The sequence below is a fragment of the Amphiura filiformis genome, chromosome 1 (assembly GCF_039555335.1).
Source record: "Amphiura filiformis chromosome 1, Afil_fr2py, whole genome shotgun sequence".
Classification (NCBI taxonomy): domain Eukaryota; kingdom Metazoa; phylum Echinodermata; class Ophiuroidea; order Amphilepidida; family Amphiuridae; genus Amphiura; species Amphiura filiformis.
Genome location: NC_092628.1, coordinates 27,480,000 through 27,503,598, shown reverse-complemented (window position 1 = coordinate 27,503,598; position 23,599 = coordinate 27,480,000). Strand labels below are relative to the sequence as shown.

General features: G+C 35.5%; 1 protein-coding gene across 8 annotated transcripts in view; it reads right to left on the bottom strand.

The window, feature by feature from the left end:
* LOC140137534 (uncharacterized) overlaps positions 1-23,599 on the bottom strand; it is an 87,657-nt gene that overhangs the window by 53,884 nt on the left and 10,174 nt on the right. For all 8 annotated transcript variants that reach the window (XM_072159283.1, XM_072159358.1, XM_072159433.1 and 5 more), the window contains exons 2-11: positions 18,956-19,102; positions 18,530-18,655; positions 13,475-13,621; positions 11,191-11,541; positions 7,186-7,299; positions 6,727-6,837; positions 5,774-5,887; positions 3,783-3,893; positions 2,083-2,193; positions 1,256-1,369 (exon numbers count right to left, since the gene is read on the bottom strand). In XM_072159283.1, the coding sequence (XP_072015384.1) occupies positions 1,256-1,369; positions 2,083-2,193; positions 3,783-3,893; positions 5,774-5,887; positions 6,727-6,837; positions 7,186-7,299; positions 11,191-11,541; positions 13,475-13,621; positions 18,530-18,655; positions 18,956-19,102 (1,446 nt within the window). The remainder of the gene's footprint in view (positions 1-1,255; positions 1,370-2,082; positions 2,194-3,782; positions 3,894-5,773; positions 5,888-6,726; positions 6,838-7,185; positions 7,300-11,190; positions 11,542-13,474; positions 13,622-18,529; positions 18,656-18,955; positions 19,103-23,599) is intronic.

Genomic DNA, 23,599 nt, shown 5'->3' with positions numbered 1-23,599 from the left:
AAATAATTTGTCCATTTTGGCCCTCTTGGTGACAAATTGGTCCAAAACATTTTAACCTTTTTGGCAAGGAATTATCAATTCGAGATATTTCGGTCATGTTCGTGCGTGTTTCTTGATTTAAAAAAAATGTTTTCCACATTATTCTCAAAAGGTTAGAAAAGGTTACCAGATAACGCTTAAATGTTGGGTTATGTTAAGGGGAAATAAAGGGTATACAACGTTTTCATAACATTTAAAAACATAGTTTTGGCAAAAATGTTTACAAAAATTATTTTAAAATAACATTTTGACAACATTTTAAAAATGTGTTTTCATACAAAACGTCTTAAAAGTTTTCATGACATCAATATAAACGCAACATTTTATATTTTTAAAACGTCTTGGCAAAATCATAACATAACATGTTTAAAACGTCGTGTTTGCTAGGTATTTGCTCGAACTGGTATTGCCAAGGCAGAGTCAATGGGTCATTTTAATAAAAAATTATATGTGACTTGGAAATTTGAGTGTCATTTCCTGGTGATATTCCTTGCTTCCGCCTCGGAATCCCATATTAATCGATTGGCCGTATAGAGTGTATGCAATAAATCAACTGGAACGGTATAACAATTGAAATGACATCCATGTTGGAGGACAGTTCTAAGATAGCTTAAGATGACAGAGGGCCAGGTCTCTAGATCGATTCCATAACCATTCATACATATGGATGACTCCGGTATTACAAAAGTACTTATCCTTCAATTAGTATTATAACTCATACAAAGATTCTTATCATTTGATTGGCCAATTACTATTGAATATTTTTGCTTTGTTATTTATAGAAAAAGACTATTGCACTCCGCGCCAGTGCAATAGTCCATTTTCCATTGCACTGGCGCACATCTGCCATGGCAAAGCTGACAGACTGGGGTTTATATCGCGAACGGTGACCACCTCGACTCGCCAATTATAGGCGTGGGTGTTGCTTCTAAAGCAAATACAGTTTGTAATATTTTTGTAATTTATTTTGTTTTCATGGTGATTTATAAAATTAAGTGGAAGATAGGAATTCTATATGCGTTATATAAAACAAATATTGAATGTTTTTATTCCTTCAATGGAAAGAATTTTTCATTCGGTGAAATATGAATTGTTCTATTCAACTAGGCAAAGATTCGTTGAATGGAACAGTCCATATTTCACCTCATGAAAATATTCTTACCTTTGTACTCAATATTTGTATAATAATCCCTGGTAGTTCGCTGGTAGTTCTTACCTATTTCACAATTGGATCCTGTGTACCCCAATACACATATACATGTGTAGCTGTTGAGCCCATCAACACATGTACCCCCACTTCTACACGGGTTACTTGCGCATTCGTTGATATCTGAAGTGTATAAACATTTAGGTTACAATTGGTATTAATAAGTTTGACACCCATACAAATAATATAAATACTTTATTCTCTTTTTATTATCCAAACCGCCCATGAACGCAAAGTTTCCGATGCCAACGCCTCCAGTCCGACATCATTCACAAAATGTTACAGTGCTGACAACGCGGTCCGTGGAGAGATTGCGTGCTCCGCCTTTAAATTTGCTGGCGCCAAATTTCCCAAGTTGCTGATTAAAGAGGTGAGTAAGATTGCCATTACCAGCAGCTATACCATATCTGGAACGCGCGCAATGAACCCATTGGAATGCGGATCCATATTTTAATATTTAGCGTGGATTTTTTTGTTGTATTCCTTTATAATAATGTATTTTGTTTTCTTTGTAGATCATCGTATCTGCTTGATGGCCTGTTGTCGCAGGACATTATAGTGTCCTGGGGTATGTAAAGTTTTTTAATTTTGGTGTTTTTAATGATTAACAAAAATGATTGAATAAAATATGGTTTGTATTGGTTACAAGGGTGAAACATGTGTAGGGAGTTAGGTCACGCTGTTCTACCAAATCATGATTGGTAAAAATGTTTTGCTCCATATTATAATTTTAAATTATATCAATTTCAAGAAAACAAATCAGTATTAGGACTTACGAGCAAAGTAAACCTATCCCTATTTAAAAGGGACCAAATAAAAAAAGGAAAGTTACTTACTGACTTCACAATTTTCCCCTGTCCATCCAGGAATACACAAACATGTATATCGATTAACTCCATTTAGACATTGACCATTCACACATGGGTTACTCAAACATTCGTCTATATCTGTACAAGTTAAAATAAAATGAACATTCCATATACTAATTATAAACAATTATTTCATTATCCCGGGTTTTTTTAATTCTCAACTTCTATATTAAACATATCGATGGTTGAGAACCAGAAAGCCATAACTGGCGATGAAATGCATCGTGAGTTAATTTAAAGCCTTAATGTACGATCTTTTTAAATTTTAGATTTTCTTTTTTTCTTCCAAAATGATAATTTGCAATCATTATGAAAGTTCCCGATACATTTGGACGCGAAAAACATTGGGAATTTGAAAAGAAACAACACCATAAACTTCACCTCTATCACTCGAAATATCTCGCACTATTTGGATGAGGACGGCGAGTGCGGCCTCAGAGTTAGTCTCCTATGCAGCCAGTTTGGTTACGCTCCCTCCACATGTGGAGGGAGCGTAACCAAACTGGCTTGGTAGGAGCCTACGATTTGCGAGTCGTTCCGACATATTATCATAATTTTACATATTATCATAATCTAAAAATTATGATAATATGTCAGACCAACAGAAAATCATCCCGTTTTACTACAAATAGGGCGAATTTGACAGTTTGCTCTGAGATTTAAGTTGGAACATGTGTAAGTATTACAAATATGCCAAAAAATCGGTTTTGAAAAAGATAAAGGTATATTCTGAAAGAAGATCGTACATTAAGGCTTTAAGGCTTTCTGGTTCACAACCCTCGATATAAGGGCCCATGGGAATGTTTAAACAGTTTGTATTATATATTGTAATATTCTTCTAAACTGACATATGTAATATTATTTTTGATCTAATAAACAAACTCCCCACAATAGGAGGGTTATTTGTATATCAAAGTATTAAAGAGAAGTATTTTACTCCTATATGCATATTGCAATATGATCAAATAAGATGATCAAATCAATGCTTCGTTTGGCATTATAATTATGGTATTGTAATTTTTCAGAGAATTTTTCGAAATAATGCTGGTCACATCATAGAGGTTGATACAGCCACACCTCTTGCCAAGTAGTACTGGTGTGAATATTGACTGAATTATTAAGAATAATATACCAACAAAAACATCAACCAGCTGGAATCCGTGCAAAGAAGAGCTGCGCGTTTTATACCGGGGTTTTATAGTAGGCGATTACTCAAACACGGAGCCAGGATTTGTCACACAAATGCTTAAAGACCTCTCACTCAGGAGCTGTCATCAAGAAGAAGAATCAGGCGTTTATGCATTTTCCAGCAAGCAAAACAAGGTCACCTATCCCTGCACATCGGAAATCTCCTTCAGCCTGTCCAGCGTCTGTCACGGCACCAACATCATAATTCCTGCTCCAAATTACAAACCCGCAAAGACTGCTATAAAAATTCATATGTGCCTAAGACGATATCTGACTGGAACTCATTGCCAGAACCCATCACAAACATCTTAAAACCAGAAGCCTTCAAATTAGCACTACAGGACCACTACGGTATGACAAGAAATCAAGCGTCTGACTCCAGCCAGGAGTGTTGGCCAGTACAACCACCAAGTACCAAGAATAATTTGATGACGCTGGTCAACGCAAGTACAATGTCTTCATCTTCATTATCTACTTACCAATATCACAGTTAGTGCCTGTCCACCCTGGGCTACAGATGCACGTGTACTGATTGATGAGATCGAAACATTGACCATTCACACATGGATCACTTGCACATTCATCGATGTCTGAGCAGGAATAACAGAGAAAAAATGAAATATCATAATTGGCATTAACATAATGATACTTCCCTCATTCAAAGTTAATATATACTGATGTGTCTGTGTGTTGGATTATATTACTGCAATACAATTCAATCACAATGCTAGTTTATAAAGTACCCATTTTAACCCTGACGCTAAAGGTGATTTTTGGCTTTCGGAAGGGGAAACAGGAACGAAAAAGGAGAAAAGATGAACAAAAACGTTACTTGGACTCCTCGGGTGCCAAGTACAAAATCATCAGTAGCCACGGGTCATTCGCCTGGCCATCGAAATCGTGAGGATTTATGACTTAGGCTGTTTGCGCCATGGCATCAAGTGGGATGCAGGCATGCGCAGTGGTTTTGCTTTGATAGATAGTATAGAGTTAGGGTTAAAAAGTGTAAACTAATCTCAGAATTACTTTACTTTTTACTGCTTGTGATGCATCTTCCTTCTGCACATTTTTAATTTATGTTTGTTATTTATTTTCTTCATGAAGCACCCGTTTCATTTATTTCCTTCAACTTCCGTGAAACGATGTCTCTCTCGGGATCGGCACTCCGTGTATCCGCGAGTACTCATGCTCGTCTGAAATTTCGCGAAATTAGGGGGTATTTGCAAATAAAGAAACGCATTTCGCGAAATACAATAAAAAGGGGTCATTTTTCATACACTTGTTCGGAATTTATGCGTTTGCATTAAAAAGGGGGTATATTAGTTTTAGCGAAAAATGGGCACTGTAGGAGGGCAAAAAAGTCACGAAATCGCTAAAAATAGGGGTGTTTTTATCCTGAAAAGTTCGCGAAAAGAGATTAAAAAGGGGGTGTTTTCAAAGTTCGCCGACGAGCATGAGTACTCGCGGATACACGGAGTGCTGGAATCGGGATGTCTTTTCGTGAATACAGCAACACCCGGCCCTGTTAGTTTGCCTTTATACACAGTATATATTCTGCAATGACCTCATAAAGACTTCATAAAAAGTCTCACCCTTTTGAAATATGCCCTTTACTTTAATACTATTATAAATTGTATTTTGTATTTGAAAACAATAGATGAAAGAAATTTTAATTACGGTAAATTTGATATCACACTTGTTTAATTGACCAAGTAGTGTGGTCTCCGTATCGAGTAAATTTGAAGGTGACATCGACAAGTCCCTATTTTTCGCAGTAAATTGTCTTGATTTGAATTCTACGCTAAGATAATGGCGGGTTTTACATGCCACAATTTAATAACCAATGATCGCTGTAAATTCAACGTCTGTATATTTTCTTAAAAACAATGCTGTGTTGTTAATGCTGAACGAAATGGGACAAATAGAGTATGAAACTGCGCGTACATAAATCATCTTTCGTTATGTTAAAATATTGGGAATACGATAAATAGTTCTGACGCTATAGTTATATTTACAATGGCTGAGGACTTTAATGCGGTCATTGCAAATACAATTTGCAAAACATTTTGGGACCACTGAAAAAACCTGTCAGAAGGTATTGCAGAAAGTTTACAAAAACAAAAATTGAAAGGTTTTCAAAGTCATATCGTGCCATTCAAAACTTAAATGTTGTGTGTAAAGGTTTTATATGAAAAACACTGAAAGGTTTTTAAAATGTTGTCAAAATGTAAATAGTTTTTGGCAAATATTTTAGCAAAATATTTTGTCAACCCTTAAATAACATATTGGCTATTAAAACGTTAATAGCCTTTATATAATTCGACATTTAACTATTCTCTGTAGAGGTGTTGTGTCTGTTGGACAGTCGGATAATTGACGCATTAAAATTACCATTAAAATAAAATTACGTCATTTATTATCACATGATTTTCACTATAAAATTCTGAAATATGTTGCAGCATTTACTTACTAATTTCGCAACGTAATCCTGTGAACCCTGGCAGACAAAAACACGTGTACATATTAACAGCATCCCGACATACTCCGTTATTCTCACATGGTGCGGAGGCACATTCGTCGATATCTGATAAAAGAAAGAAGGCAATAATCATTCAATAATATACTGTATATTTCATTATTATTTAAACCAGCCTTCTGAGCGGTGCAAAGAAATACTGTATGCGCAGATGACATACGCGCACGTACATTTCGCTGATCGGCTTGTAATCATTCGTAGGTCAAATTTGTAGTGCACGTTAGAATATGACCGTTGCTAGGCCAACTGGATCACGCTTTCTTTGTTACGAACCATTGATCGAAATGATCACAACACAAAGCCTATGGCATATCAAAATTCGGAACAGGTGTATGAGCCCAGGCTTGGAGCAGTGGTTACTAACGTGCACTAGGACAGCGAATTTAGCCATTTATGTCAACATGGGGTCACCAGGGAAAAAATTTCCCTAACATTAACATTTCCCGCTAGTTAGCACTTCACAATTATGACAGTAATAAAAAGAAAAGTGCAAATGTTCGTCATTTTTCAGTACACTAGACAAAAATGACGTCACGGATGTAAACATCAATCTGCTCACACAAGACATTACACACGCTTGATCATAATTATGGTAATCTTCAATGTTTGATAATATTTATCTCATATTTAAGTAAATAATGAAGAAGGAGGTGGCCTATTATGCTTCATCCTAGCAGGGCATAAGACAATGCGAGAGAGATTCCTATAAAAGTTGTTTAGGTAAGAGGTGTATGCCGAAGTGGTTGTCATGCGCAGAGTGCGGTGTCGTATTCAGCCCATGAGTCCAAAGTCTACTCGGTCAAAGGTCCGCACATGACAGCGGTCGTATATGCGCACATGCGCGTATGTGGGATGAGTCTGAGTGAGTTGGGTATTATTATACTTACCAATTTCACAGTTGACTCCAGTCCATCCGGGGAAGCAATCACAGGTATACATCGCATCCCCATCAGTGCAATTTCCGTTTACACATGGATCACTTTGACATTCGTCGGTACCTATAGAGAGTAGATGAATATGCACGAAATAACATCCCCATCTTCAAATTACTGGGTCTTCCAAGTCCTTAACTTTGGAACAAAATGTCCAGGACTTTAATATTTTCCACATCAAATTTATAATAAAATGTATCTTGTTTATTTCTGCTTGTCTTGGTAACCATTATGTAGGGGTTGTTTTGGTAGAAACTGCAAAGGGATGTATAGTACTTGAATAAGTCATATCAGATGAGGAATAAGTCATGAAGAGTGGAAGTTTTCTGATAATATGACGATATCGTTTTGGTGAGACTACTATGATGTCAGCCGAATGGGTATGTTGGCCTATAAATACGTTAATGTACTTACTTATTTCACAATTACGTCCGGTAAAGCCAGGTGGGCATGTACACATGTAATCAAATGTTAAATCCTCACAAGTTCCCCCATTCAGGCACGGTCCAAGTAAACAGTCATCCACATCTTATAAATAAAATGCAATTTATTTACTGTTTAATGAATAATTACACTTAACAATAGGCATTAAAAACTTTGGCTGTTTAGTTTTAAAATGAACAGAAAATTAAAAACCTGATGACGATTATACTGGGTGACTCTACATGAGAGCGATATCCGTATCATGCTTCCTCTCGCCGGATCCGCATCCATAATAAATTTATTTTAATTTTATTTATTTACGTGTAGGGCGCTCATGACGTGTGATGCGTCTGCGAGCACTGCCGCGCACAAGGGCACATCACATTGACCCGCATCCCAGGAGTGCGTATTGATGCCGCTTCCCATGTGAAATCACCCATTGCCAGGGGGTAATCACCCAGCAAACACAAAACTGTTTTTAAAACGTTTTAAATAAGTTATATTTTGGGTTTTGGTTTAGGTAAAAACGTTTTAATAACATTAAAATGTCGGGTTATATAAAGGTCATGAAATCGTTTCAAAACGTTTTGTATGAAAACACACTACAACAATATTTTAAAAATGTTTTCGAAATGTCATTGTAAACTATTTTTTGCAAACATTTTTGGCCAAATATTTTGTCAACACTTAAATAACATGTTAAAATATTTGCACCCAGCAAACACAGAAATGTTCTTAAAATGTTTTTTACAAAACGTTTTAATAACATTTAAATGTCGGGTTATATAAAGGTCGTGAAAACATTTTAAAAACGTTATTGTAAATATTTTGGGCAAACATTTTTTGAAAAATATTTTTTCAACCCCAAAATAACATTATGTTTAGAATGATTTGTACCAGGTTTTCAAAATGTTTTTATACCCTTTATATAACCCGATATTTAAACGTTTTCTGTAAAACATTTGTGTTTGCTGTGCAGTAAATTACCAACAAATGTTATTTAATGTTATGAAAACGTTTTATACCATTAATGTACCCTTTATATAACCCGACATTTTCGACGTTTTCTGACAACCTTTTATAACTTTTTGCGAATGATGTCGAAAACGTTTTGTGTTTGCTGGGCAGTACAAATGATCATACGTGCCACAAACATGGGTAGCAATTTTGGCCTTTTGGTATATCAATGACCCCTTTTCTAAACAATTTTGGTTTATTAATGTGTCCGTTTTTCAACATTTTCTCAATTTCGGCCAAAACCTTTGACTTTTGGTATATCGATGGGTCCAAATTTCTTGAAAATTTGGTATATTGATGGGTCCATTTCCAGGGCTATTCCCACTTGGTCCAATCCCATTTGGTCCAATCCCACTTAGTCCAATCCCATTTGGTCCAAATCCCACTTTGTCCAGACCCAGTTAGTCCAATCTCACTTAGTCCATGTCCCACTTGGGCCATGTCCCACTTAGTCCATGTCCCACTTAGCCATGTCCCACTTAGGTCAGTCCCACTAGGGCCATGTCCCACTTAGGCCATGTCCCACTTAGGCCATGTCCCACTAGGTCCATGTCCCACTAGGGCCATGTCCCACTTAGGCCATGTCCCACTAGGTCCATGTCCCACTAGGTCCATGTCCAACTAGGGCCATGTCCCACTTGGGCCATGTCCCACTAGGGCCATGTCCCACTAGGTCCATGTCCCACTAGGGCCATGTCCCACTTGGGCCATGTCCCACTAGGGCCATGTCCCACTTGGTCCATATCCCACTAGGGCCATGTGCCACTATGGTTATAATATTTGTGTTTGGTCATTTTCAGTACTTGTTTTAGTTTTCATAGTAGGGCCTATATTTGTAATGGGGGGGGGGGCTGATGCAAAAAGTGGGTCCTAAATATTTTAATCCGTCTGTAGAGGCTCATTAAAAATCACCAAAATATTTTCTCGCAGAACATGAGTTTACACTATATTTTCTATGGGGTTGACATACATTTTTCATGGCCAAAAGGGGGCCCTGAAAATAATTTTAGGTCCCCTAACAAGTGTTTGTGAACGGAAAGATAGTCATGCCCAATGTCTGTCTTAAGTTCTTCTGTTCTTTGGTATAGGATCACAGTCGTCTAAGTATATCCAGTAATTGAGAATGTTTAAGTTGGTATATAATGTAAGATTGGATAAAGTTGCACTGAGAGTGGGTCCCATGACCATGCCATTTTTTTTTTTTTTTTGTGTTGTATTCAAGAACGAGACTTAAAAGATTTCTAAATTGTTCAGTTGGTGGTTTGTTAAAAACTTTTATTAACCTGGAGTTTTCATAGGCTTTGCATGCTATACCTATCGCTTCAGATTAATAATGTTTCAGTATATAGCTGTGACAACTATTATTTCTAGTGAGATATTAGGGTGGGACTGGTTTGTTAGCCTCTAGTTTGTTTATAATGTCAGAAGCATCGTTCACATATATAGATTGTTTGGAGGGTATAAGTTTTAAGAAATAGTCATAACATGTGGAGATTTTGGATGTATGTCCATTATGACTAATAATTAGTATATAATAGGATGTGCATGGAAGAGTAAGTTATCTGGAAGTGGTTTATGGACTTCTGGTAAAAAGCATGTGTAGTTTGTTCTAACATCAGAGTTATATGGGTCATGAAAGGCCCCATCTTCGTTGATATATTTGGAGTTGTACATATCTACGAGTGATATACATGTTGAGCTTTATCATGCATGACTATATTGTGGATGTTTATTGTAAAAAGCATATCTTTCTTTTGTTGCAAGATTTGGTTGTGGTCATGTGAATCTTAGATGACAAATTTCATTTTTGGTTTTCAGAGTCTAATGGTGCCCATTTTGATTTGAGTCTGAAAGGAGCAATTTTGTTTTTGTTTTTAGGCAACGAAAAAAGAAAACCCTGTTCTACGAGCCCAACCGACCCAGATTTTGAACAAATTGGGAAAAAAATGTTACCTGTACAAATGAATGCCGACCCAAATTTCGGAAATAAGTTTTTATTTGTATTTTCTCAAATTGCAAATTATTTACAAATTTTGGTGATTTTTTGGGTCATTTAAAAAAAAAGAAAGAAAGAAAAAAAAAGAAGGCCGACCGACTGTAGAACAGGGTATCTTTTTTCGTCACCTTATCGTGCATAATAGAAGATACTCTCATTTTCTTGCAACATTGGTTTGTGACGATGTGCATTCGCACAATTTGCAAACCTTAAATGGTCTAGATAATATAATGCGAGCTATGCAAATTACATAGGCCTATGATAAAATGCCACTTTCGTATGATTATGCACATAATTATTATACAAGCCAAAGATCATCTTTTATGGGTCATTTCTGTTCATAGTCTCCGGCATTATGTTGCAAACAGTCCCTTCTTCTTCAGTCTCCATCTCCTTCCTTTGTCCTACTGATTCCTTCTCTTTTCCTTCATCTGTCTATTCTTCTCCCTTTTCATACACCTTATTCTCCTCCTTCTACATCATCTCATTTTTTTCCTTTCCTTTCTGTTCTTCTAAACCTTTTCATCTTTTTATGTACATCTAGGCCTTTGTACGGGTCCAGATGGGATATGGCCTAAGTGGGACATGGCCTAAGTGGGACATGGCCCTAGTGGGACATGGCCTAAGTGGGACATGGACCTAGTGGGACATGGCCCTAGTGGGACATGGACCTAGTGGGACATGGCCCTAGTGGGACATGGCCCTAGTGGGACATGGCCCTAGTGGGACATGGCCCTAGTGGGACATGGACCTAGTGGGACATGGACCTAGTGGGACATGGACCATGGCCCTAGTGGGACATGGACCAAGTGGGACATGGCCCTAGTGGGACATGGACCAAGTGGGACATGGCCCTAGTGGGATTGGCCGAAGTGGGATTGGACAAATGACGTACGATATGATTACACATAGGATGTAATGTCACAAAATGTTCAGAAAAATAAATTGAGTATTTGGAAATCCAAAGTTAAAAATACACATACCTGCATTGTATATCAACTCCCAGCCTGGCGACGGAATATTCCTATCAGTTGACCAAAAAAACCAAAGGGGTGCCATGGTAACATCAACAGCAATAGGTGGAGGCAGAGCATTCAGCGAGGTGAGATTGCCTTCAAATACTCCGCTAGCTTGCAATACATCAATAGTGTATCCTGTTCCATATTCGAGGGCATCTTTGAAAATTTCACTCTCGAATTTAACAAAGTAAAAGACGATCACACGGGCATTATGCACGTTTATAAAATAAGAACACATGGCTCTTGCTGGTGATTCGTTTGGATAATTTGGTGATGTTAATACCCCTGAAGGAGCCGTATAAGTACCACCGCAGTCTAATGTTGCCAAATAGAAGGAGAAGAGATGAAAAGAAAGAAAGAAAACAAACAAAACGTCTTTAAACCATTTAGATATAAAACATTTGTATCGACGATTAAAACTTTTAGGGCGAGTTTCTCGACAGCCTTAATCTTAAGGTGGCCTTGAGGCTACTTAGCCTAGCCCGCTTTCGCAGCCCGAGTCTTAACTCTAGCCGGATTTCTTAAACGCAAATTCAACCTAGTCTTAGTGGCCTTGCAGGCTTAACGCTTGACAACCGCATCTCTTTCTACCAGCGACTTAATTGTGTAGGCAGCTGGAGGTAGATGTGCATAAGCTGTTGTCCTTCACGGTTTACCGTACTATTCTCTTAAATTGGCCGATTGAAACGATTGATGATAGTAATCAATCTAAATAGATTGGAATGTTTTTGGTTTGTTTTCACTCTAACTCTCTTTGTAGAATGATTTCACTACCTAATCAAGGGTTACCCCTAATGTACTGCCAAATGACATGTTTTGCATATGTTTGGAATGAGATTTCAAACTGTTTTAGAGTGAACATTTTCAATCTTTTTTTCAAATGGAAAGGACTTGTCCCTAATTTGGGACGGCAAAAGATTGAAAAACAATGAAAATCAATCCTTTGTACTGAAAATTCAATCGAAAAAGATTTGCCCATAACTTTAATCACTAAAAGATTGTAAAAGATTGAGAATCAATCCTTTTGATTGAAAAAAAGTTTGAAAAATTCAAATCACCCGACTGAATATACAGTCGAAAACGATTTGTCCCCAATTCAATCGGGCAATTTAAGAGAGTAACAAGGTTGCCGTCTCATTATCGCAATGTTATCAGCACAAAGACTAGCCTAGACCCGCGGTCTTGTGCTTAAATGCAAGACTATACAATTTTTTCTGTTTTTGTGTCTTTTATGTATTATTTTATTTCCACTTGACTTTATTATGAGTCCTGCTTGTATGAATGATACTTCTATGCTTTTTACTTATTATTTTTTCTATGAATCCCAAAAAGGGTAAAACTGTAAGCCTAAAGGAATGGAAGCGGTGATTCCCCTAAAAACTAAAGCAAACATTGTTTCAAACTTCCAACAAATCATTCGAATGTTAGTATCAAAAATAAAACATTATTTAAAGATATTTTGGTGCAAAAACAATAACCAAACATTATTTGACAACCACAGTGCTGTCTACTGATTGAAATAGGTCAAGGCTTACGACCTAAGACCTGCTCTGAGGCAGGGCCAAGAAAAGCCGCTGTAAGCCTGGCCTAACAGATTTGTGTAGACTACGACTGGCTAAAGAAGACTGATTTCGAGAAATATAAATTTTACCGAAGCCTGGATCTAATTCTACAAGCCTGGTCCACAGAAGCCTTGGCGCTATAGTAGCCGTGCTTCGGGAAACGCGTTTTCAGTTAAGCCTGGTCTTACAACCTCTTAAGCCTTGAGGTTAGATAAGCCAACTGCTAAGCCACCCATCGAGAAATTCTCCCTGATTGGTTTACATCATATTTACATCTATAAGGTCGAAAGCAAAATTGCCTAATCGCGCATGTACAGCCGTTTAATAGTTATTGTATTATCGAGATCGTACAAACACTTGTGGTCTTCTGTTGAATAAAGTTTAGTTAAATTATTATTATGATTATTATTATGATTATGATTTTTATTTGATTTATCTATTATTATTATTATAATTACCATTATCATTATCATTATCATTATTATTATTATTATTATTAGTGTTATTATTATTATTATTAGTGATATTATTATTATTATTATTATGATTATGATTATTATTATTATTATTATTATTATTATTATTATTAGCATTATTATTATTATCATTATTATTAGTGATATTATTATTATTATTATTATTATTATTATTATTATTATTATTATTATTATTATTATTATTCTTACCACCTCGACCATCTGTTCTCTCATCGCAATTTACACCTTGAAACCCCATAGGACAATCACAAGTATAGGTTCCATCCACGCCATAGTCAATACATATTCCGCCATTCAGGCATGGGTCGGACGAACATGGCGATGGCGTTCCAGTACCTAAAATAGGAAAAACAGAATCAGAAACAATACCAATTAGGGGCGCACCATTTTATTCCCAGGGGACATGGGCAAAATGTTTTCATTTTCAATTTCAACGTATACCTTTATACAGAGTTGGGTGGGCCAAATGGTGCGCCACTTAGATGTTGAGCTATAGGCCTAAATATGTAGGCATTTTGTGACACAATGGAGCGGTCTTACCATAGTATTTTTGTAACACAATAGTTTCGAAGATTCTGATCTTTTATTCTATACATGCTATAGTATTGAACAGTCGTTTGAACAGTGAGCAGACGTAACCGATGTTGACTTCAAATGAGTGATAAGATGTTATTTTCATGCTAAATACCACTAGTTAGAGCTGGACAGTGCTTGACAAAAAGAGAGACTATTTTTTGTAGGCAAATACCACTTATTATCCCTGGACAGTGCTTGAAAAAAAGAGGGACTATTTTCTGAAACTGTGCTTTAAAATAACTGAAAAATACCAAGTTATATGGTCAACAATTTGCAAATTTTTGAGTAACATGTATAAATGACATGTTTTCTATAATTATTTTATAGTTTTGATGGAAAGTTCCCCAAACTCATCCGCTAGACATTGATTTTCACATCCTACTGACATGATGTGTTCCTCTCAGGTCACAAAAAGGAGGGCGCAATATTCATAAAAATGCAGCATTTTGTTCTCAGAATCGTCCATTTTTATAGGGCCATGTGTCACAATTTGGGACCCTCTATCGTGACAAACTATTTTCACGTTTCATAGCTGAAAACACCAATTTTGAGATGAATGGTTATAAGTATACATTGCTGGAAAGCATAAAGAACAGATTTTACAATAACCTAATTCTCAGGGGGCATGGGAGGTTGGGCCAGGCGTTTTTTTTTCAACCCCTTCGGCGGCAAAATGTTTTTATTTTCAATTTTAATGTATGCCTTTATACAGATTTGTTTACCCATCAGTGGAGCGATATTTTTTAATCTCAAACAACAAAACAAAACAAACAATCAAACAAAAAACTCCCATGCCTCCCCTGGAATAAAATTTTTTGCCCCTTAAACATGTTGAAATTTTGAGATTCAATGGAGCGGTCGTGGTATTGTTTCTCAAAAGGTGGTCGAAGATTCTGAACTTTTATACTATGGTACTGGACAGTCGTTTGAACAATGAGCATACGTAACCGATGTTGACTTCAAATGAGTGATAAAATTGTATTTTCAGGCTACATACCACTAATAATTAGAGCTGGACAGTGCTTGACAAAAAGAGGAACTATTTTCTGAAACAGGTGTTTTAAAATAACTGAAAAATACCTAGTTGTATGGCCAAAAATGTGCATATTTTTGAGTAACATGTAGAAATGACACGTTTTCTGTAATTATTTTAGAGTTTTGATGGAAAGCTGCGAAATTCAGCACTCTAAAAGTTGATGTGCGCCATTAATTTACCACTATTTTAACATACATGAAAACATTACCGTAAGTAAGGAGTACAAAATGTTGACTTTTATGTGTTGACGAAATTCAATTCTGGTATACCGATATGAAATCGAGCTGTAAAAATTTGTAGACATGGGGAATTCCCTGTGACGGTATTCGAAGTAGAGTCGATTGTCCCGCTATTTCGTTCTCAGAGCCCGTAATGCTGTTTCAATAGATAGATACTAGTATACAGAGGGAACGATGTGATACAGTTCTTGGAGTATTTATTTTTGACATTTTGTCTGAAAAGACCGGTATATTGTTGTGTGCCCAATATTAATTTTTCTTGGAAGCTACAATAATTTGTATCATTAAAAAAAAGAGAGAGAAACTTTTTTTGGCCTAATTCGCTAATTAAATACTTTCCTGTAACTGCTTTCAGTCATAAATAATCATTTCAAACAAGAAAGAATACAATCTTTTTGTTTGTCACTTTTAGACTATAAATTACATGCAATTCTGAAAATGGACTGTTTTACATAGCAAAAGGCATGGACGAGCAAGCATGCTGTAAACGTGCTCGTTCTAATTAATTAGATGCAATTACACAAAGTACATAATTATTTAGTTCTACAATTATTAATGACATCAAATTGATACTAATTAATCATGGACTTAAGTTTTAAACTCAACATTTTACGAGGGTCATTCAATAAGTTCTACCTTCGCTCTTATAGCTTTGGTTCTGTAAACGGTAGCTTCTTCAAACTTTGCATGATTATATATACATTGACCATACATCTAGAGATGGAGGCAAATGTATGAGACCCTTTTTCAGATTTTTGTACGTGACCTCACACCTCAGAACCAAAATAAGATTTGATACACCGGAAACGGTACAAAATCGTAAAACATTTACATGAAAATATGTGTACTAGCAATAAAGATGTATTTTAACTAAAAAGCGACTTTTTGTCATTTGCTATTTTCAAATTAGTTTCCTTAGTGTCCAGTTAGTCATTTTCCCTATAATACACACGATTTGGTTTACTTATGTCTACTATGTAGATATATGTACAGATTTGGTCCATTTCCACGACACCGAATTCTGATTTCATTTTTACATACAACAAATGGAAAATTATATTAAAACAACATTTTCTCGCAAGCTAGATAAGACTCTAGGTTATAATCAATATGGAAGGGTTACTCTATGCAGATGTTGAGATATGAGGGGGACACCTTTATTTTCAATGGACATTTTATTGTGAAATTTCATTGTACAAGGAATACATAAAAAAAAATCCACATAGGTCCCGCATGAAAAGTATTTAATTATCTTTGTAATCACTAAAAAAGCATTTTGTGTGAATTTTACATTTGAACTACAACCCTGGGGTGAAGGTAATGTTTAGACTTGACACTCAAGAAAGTGCCATTTCATCACTCTAGAAATAACGAAAATATGGCCATTACAAGGTGCACATTCTATTTTTCATTCCAACCTATTTTGTCTTGCATTGTATTTGAAAAGTTGAAAAAAAATCATCTAATTTTCCTTTATCACAAAAATTAACAATAGCTCATCTGTCATATTTAGGGACTGGTCACTAATCACTAAAATTCCTAATATCCTATTTTTGACCCTGTTTAGAAACACAATTGACCACTTTAAATGCCAAAAAATTAAGTCTACAAACTTGTAAAACATTATTTAGATCTACAAAAATCTGAAATCTACTCTGTAAAAATAAATACTAAGGAAAATATAGAATATCTGGATCAAAATTTAAAAAAAGCGACCATGTGGGATTCGAGCACGTGCGGTTAAATCTACCCGTTTAACTGGTACGCGCTCTACCAATGGAGCTATTTAATGTTACTCGACGATTTGTTTGCGATAATTTATACCATATTAATATATGAGTTTTACGGTATGCAGACACGATAAAGATTTTAATACTACGTGTACGTCTCTATACTGTTTACAGGCTTGCATACCGTGCATTTTTCTATTTATGTCAAGTTTTGGAATCTAATTTGTGAAGAACGGGTCTAAATACCGTGGTTCTCTATTCAATAAGCCAATTATTATTGCATAAAACAAGTGGATTAGTTTAAAACACTTTTTATTCATTTATAAAGAATCTACAGTGCAAGAGTACACGTAGAATTACAACACCTCAATAGCTCAGTCGATAAGGCGACTGACAGTTAACGGAAGGGCTTGGGTTCAATTCCCGGCATTTTTTTTAAATATAAATTTGTTTTGTTTTAATTTGCCTATGAATAAAACTAAATAAAATGCTTCGTTTTTGTACTGAACAATTTTCCTTTCTACAGACTTACAATAAGAACAATATAGCTATAAATCTGTAAAATATACTACACATGTTAACTATCTACTGAAGACGAAATAATGATTTTCTATGTATTTTATATATTTTTTAACTTCAAAAACATTTATTTCATTTGTTCATGTTCTGTTTCTAAGATTATACTTTCATGAATTGCATTTATAATATTTCATTTACATGTAAAGGGTAAAATGAACATTTCTTGGACGTACAACACTTACGATGCAATATATGACGTTATATGAGCTACTTTAGTTGAATTGCATGAACTTCAAATTAAAGGCTGCATGTACATAAATTGACCGCTCCCTTACACTAGTGACACTAAAACAATTTTGGTTTTGGCATTGAGGAAAAGACAATTAATTTTTTTATTTTGATGTAAATTTTCATGCAAATCGGACTAAGAATTAAAAAAAACTATAGCTATAAAACATGTGTCATTATGTAATTTCGGGTAGCCTTAGAGACAACCCTGGACAAAAGGGTTGGAATGAAATTAGTACTGTTTTACAAATAAGCCCCCGTTCCCCCCGATCAATGTTGAATCCTGAAATTTTGTTCATGTGCGCTCAGTAGTACCCAACATTGATTGGTGGGGCAGGGGGAGGTATTGGGGGTGAAGGTAATGTTTAGACTTGACACTCAAGAAAGTGCCATTTCATCACTCTAGAAATAACGAAAATATGGCCATTACAAGGTGCACATTCTATTTTTCATTCCAACCTATTTTGTCTTGCATTGTAGGTGCTATTAAATTTTTATGAGCCTTTTTATTTCACATGTATTATGGGGTGACGATTAGAAATGGACGGCAATATTGAAAAAAACCCATTTTAGACACTAAAATGCCTATAAAAAAAGAATAGCACTTAGTTTGGATGTAAAATTCACACACAATGCTTGCTGAGTGAGTACAAACATAATTAAATACATTTCATTCGGGGGCTATAGCAAAAACAAAAAATGTCCTATACCTTAATGGTTATTGAACAAAGGTGTGGAGGTAGAATTTTTTGAATGACCCTCGTATATCAATACGAAGACTATAATCTCTTCGGTATAGGGTCCCTAATTTTAAGTATGTATAATGTTCATTAGCATCAACAATGATGCAACTTACCAGGGTCTTCACAAATTCGGCCTGCAAATTGATCCGGACACTGGCAGATAAATGTATCATCATAAGGGAAACATTGGCCTCCATTCATGCACACAGGCTGGTCACCACGCTCAAGACACGGATCAACTAATAAAGGTAACAATAACGTATGAATCAAGAATATCATATCAAAATGTAGACTAGGCTACTATCAAACTGACAATCAAGTTAATTAACAACAACAACAACAACAACAACAACAGAAAACGAGTATACTATTTTGGAGATACAGTCCCCCTGAATGTACCTTGTCTCCCATACTGAATTATGAAAAATTATGATAACCGATAATCGCTAATAAATACAAGCACTCAACCCCACCCTGCATTTATTTATCTGCTTATTGGTTGCATCACATGGTACATTGATCGTTTAAAATTGCCTTACCATCAGCGGTATCGTCTACTTCATCACATAGTCTTCCCATATATCCGCTCTCACATATGCAGGTAAACGTGTCAACATTAGCTACAGCTATGGTGATGCATCGCCCATTCGCACATGGATTTGGTGTACAATTATCTATTCCAGTGTCTGTTGAAAAGATATACATATAAAAAAGAATTATTTTGAATCATTTAAACGTTTATCTCGGTGATATACAGGGTGTCCCAAAAAAAAGAGGCCCCTCATTGCGCCCTCTTTTTCTCCTATTTTTGAAAAGTTGATCAAATATATTTTGGTATGTAAAGAAACCTTGAGTCGTTAGCTTTAATAAACCAAAACAATGATATCAATCAGCTCACAACTTTTGAAGATATGCTCTTTTAAAGAAATGTACCCGTGTTTCACTCTGTCCACGGAGACGATTTGGCTACTTCAAAGATTGAAAAGGAGTACACATACCATGCATGAATATCAAACATTCCTCAATGATATCTTTATAAAATAACTTTATTTATGGAGTGGGCTTTACCGGTGGGTTTATGGGCAATGGATTTGGTTAATATTGTCATTAACTTGTGGGTAAAATGGATACCGAATGGGACTTCTTTTGCTTTACTTGCAATTACTAATTTTTTCTTGGTTATTTATGCCTTTTTGTTTTATTATGTTTCTTGCTTTCTTTTTTATTTACAACATAAGTCCTTTCTCTTTTTAGGATAAAAGGTAGCCCTAAAAGGCTGTTTAGTTTGTCTTTGGTTCTTCTGAAGTGAGTTTACTGTGCTGCTCTGCCCTCTACCTGGTTGCCTCCTTGGCGAATGCAGGTTTTAGCCCTGGTCCTCATTGTATCAATTGCGTTGCGTACCATCCTTGTGCGCCGGATAATTGCGAATGCATTCAGTAATACGTTTGCGAAGATCTTGGATTTTGCCACAAAGGAAAAAATCAAGTGGTGTGAGGTCTGGTGATCGTGCAGGCCACTCCACATCATGAGCCATCCCAACCACTCTGTTTGCTATCCGTGGGCAGAGTGAAAAACGGGTACTTTTATTTAAAAGGGCATATCTTCAAAAGTTGTGGGCCGATTGAAATAATTGTTTTCGTTTATTAAAGCTAACGATTAAAGGTTTCTTTATATACCAAAATATATTTAATCAACTTTTCAGAAATAGTAGAAAACGAGGGCGCAATGAGGGGCCTCTTTTTTTTGGGACACCCTGTAGTAAACAAATTCAAATATTACACTGTAAAACTTTAATATCTTCTTAAGTTGGATTTCAGAACAAGTGATTCTTTCTAATATCTTTAACTCTTCGGAACTTTAAGAATAATCAAGTATTCTATCATTTTCATGAAGCAACTTTCTTAAAGGAGTATTTCGTGATATTAGCATCCTCTTTGTATCCTGGGATACTTTTTTTTATTGGCTTTGGGTCTCGATGACTTTGCTTTAAAAACATCAGTTAGGTTTAGACCCAAAGCCAATATCTCTCAGAAATGTTGTCCAAGAACATATTTTCAACATACCTGAAGTTGATGGTGGGGCAAAATGTCTGACATTGGTTTTCAGGGGTCAAAATGTACAAAAATGTACAATTGGAGTTTTGCATGGGTAATATCTCAGCTAAAAGAATTCTAATAGGCTCAATATGGGATAAGAGTAATGTCCTACCAACATGACCAAAGAGCTCTGACTGGCACAAAATGGACAATGAAATTATTTTTACTTTTGGAGTTCTGACCCCCCCGAAGTTGGTCCTGGATGTACGAAGTTGCATTTTGAGGGCCCTTTATCTTTTAAAGTAAAGGAGTCACAAGTTTTCTGATGCCAGATTTGAATTCTACACAAAAAAGTACCCAGGATACACACTTTTCAAAGTTGTGGGGGGGGTTCTCTTTATACATTTATGGACCTCCAAACATCGTCTTTCGCGTTGCGACACAAATGGAGTATGAAGCTCAAATTTTCAGGATTTTACTTTCTCATCAATATCTACCACCACACCAAAAAAAACCCACCTTTTTTTTCAAATTTCAAAATGAAATATATTTTGTTTTAATGTTTTTCCTGACCTAACACAAACTGTCACCCACCTCCCAAACCCTACTAAAACTAAACAAACCCGCCCAATCCCAACTAACCTAACACCCTTGCCCCAGAATTAGGGGTGAAATTGTTTTCACCTAAAAATCGGAACTATATTTAGCATGTTTCGTGTTATTAAAAGCATGTATATATGTTAAAAAAGTGTCAATTACTTTATTTAGCCTCATCTTCTCAAAATGACTATTTTTATGGCTAATTACATGAAGGAGAAACATTTCACATCATTTGGATATTTAAAAAAAATCTGAAATTCTGAAAGTACAAGAAAATACATTTACGTGCACAGGCTTTTTTCTGCTGGGTTAGAATTGTTTACTTGCATGTAACAGCTTTTTCCTTGCAGGTTAGAAATTTGATAAATAGGTCCATGCATGAATTTTGTATAATTATGATGACCTATTTATTAAATTTCTAACCTGCAAGAAGAAAACCGTTGCATGTAAGAAAATAATTCTTACCCAGAAGAAATAAACTTGTGCACTCGAATGTATTTTTGTGTATTTTCAGAATTTTGATTTTTTTTTAGATTTCAAAATTCTTAGAAAGGATTCTCTGTTATTTTATTAGCAATACAAAATATCAATTTTGATTAAATGAGGCAAAATAAAGTAAATAAAACGTCATTGACACACTCATGCATTTAAAAACTTTAAAGATTAAATATAGGTCCAATTTTCAGGTGAAATCAATTTCTCCTTTTTGGGGGTAAGGGCAAGGGTTTTGGGTTAGGTTAAAGGTTACTTGGGCTTGGGTGGGTTTGTATAGTTATACAGGTAGTAAGGCTGGGGGTTAGAGTTTGTGTAAGGTTAGGAAAAACATGAAAAACCTAAAATAAAAAAAAAGAGGTTTTCCCGGTTTTGGGGAAAACATTCGGTAGGCCTATCGGTAATGATATCAAACCGATATAAACTGCGAAATTCGGTATATTGAATATGCCTATTTTAATGCAGTTCTCAGCACTAAATATTGGTGAAATTTAGATCTTAAAAGGTGTAACCCAAATTATTCACCTGCAGACATCAATGAATGCAGTAAAACAAATGCTGATCCATCGCGGTACATGGGGAAAATGGCAGCTGGATGTATACCGAGGAATTTCCTACCGCGCGCGGGATGTATTGTAAAACGTCAAACGCTGCCGTTTATGGATTTTTCCCCAAAATACCTATTTTTTGGTGTTTTAGGAAAAAATCCATATCTTCAATACGAAAGGTCAAAATTTTCAATTGATCGTCGGCTTTTCATCCCACCTACATACACTTTAAGTATAAATCATCAGATTTATAAAGTTTACTTCGAGTACTGTTAAATATCAAAATAGCAATTTTAATAATTTGCCATAAAATGTGTATTACATTGCGAATTTCAAAAAATCAAAATTATTTGATATCAGAAGAACATTCTTCGTATTCAGAATGCAATTCGATATGTCTGATGTGCTCTAATGTCCAACAATAAATACTGTCCAAACGTTCATACCCCAGCCCTTAATTGGGGATCAACCCCTTGAACAGTATTAATAATTAGTGCAAACGTCATTATTTTTGCCATTTTGCAGAAGAATGAGGGATAACTTTGACCATCACCATTCTTTGATATCACCATTATTTAATATGTAAACACCGTACAAAACAAAGAACTCCTGATTTAATATGAGTAACATTCAAGCTCAAATATGAAGGATTGATACTATTTCTTGGGCATAATATGCTCGGCCTCGGAGTGTACTTTGGTAATCTTTGATCTGGTTATTTCTTTGTGTGTGGGGTGTATGTATGGTTGCAACGTGTCAGTTTATCAGGGGATTGTCAGAGGTATTTACTTTAAGTAAACATCAAAAGTATCAATTTTTAACAAAATTTGTTTTATATCGCGAATTTCAAAAAATCAAATTTATTTGATATCAGAAAGACATTCTTTGTATTCAGAATGCAACTCGATATGTCTGATCACTCTGATGTGCTCTCAGACCCCACAAGCAAAGGTGGGTAACAGACCCCATAATGGCCTCTTGATATATCTTTAATGTCATTTAGTGTATATGTGTGCAATAGAGTGTTTCAAAATGAACTTGAATTACCGGTGCATACCAGAACCTTTCAAAGACATTCCATTATCATAAGTACAATATTGAATATATCCGTAAATGTTTTGTTATGTTATGTTTTAATAAACTGTATCTTTTGTTGAGCAAATTGTATTTACACCTGTTCGGATATTTTTCGATTATATGTATTTGTTTTTTCTTCTTTCACGGGTCACTATTGACCAGAAAAAATCGCACAAAAATATGTACAACAATGCAGAACTATATAACAGTATTATTTTCTTCCAACCACTTGGAAGTAAATTTTATCGCCTGAACGTGAAAAAGATAATGACAGTACTTTCTCCGGCTTGTACTTACTAATGGTAAAAATGAACAATTGATACTACTTTGACACGTAATTAACAGAGCAGCGAACTGTGATATGGGAACTAAACTTTTGGCAGTCACGCTTATATAGTATTTGTCCTTGATCATTGAAATTGAGCGTTAA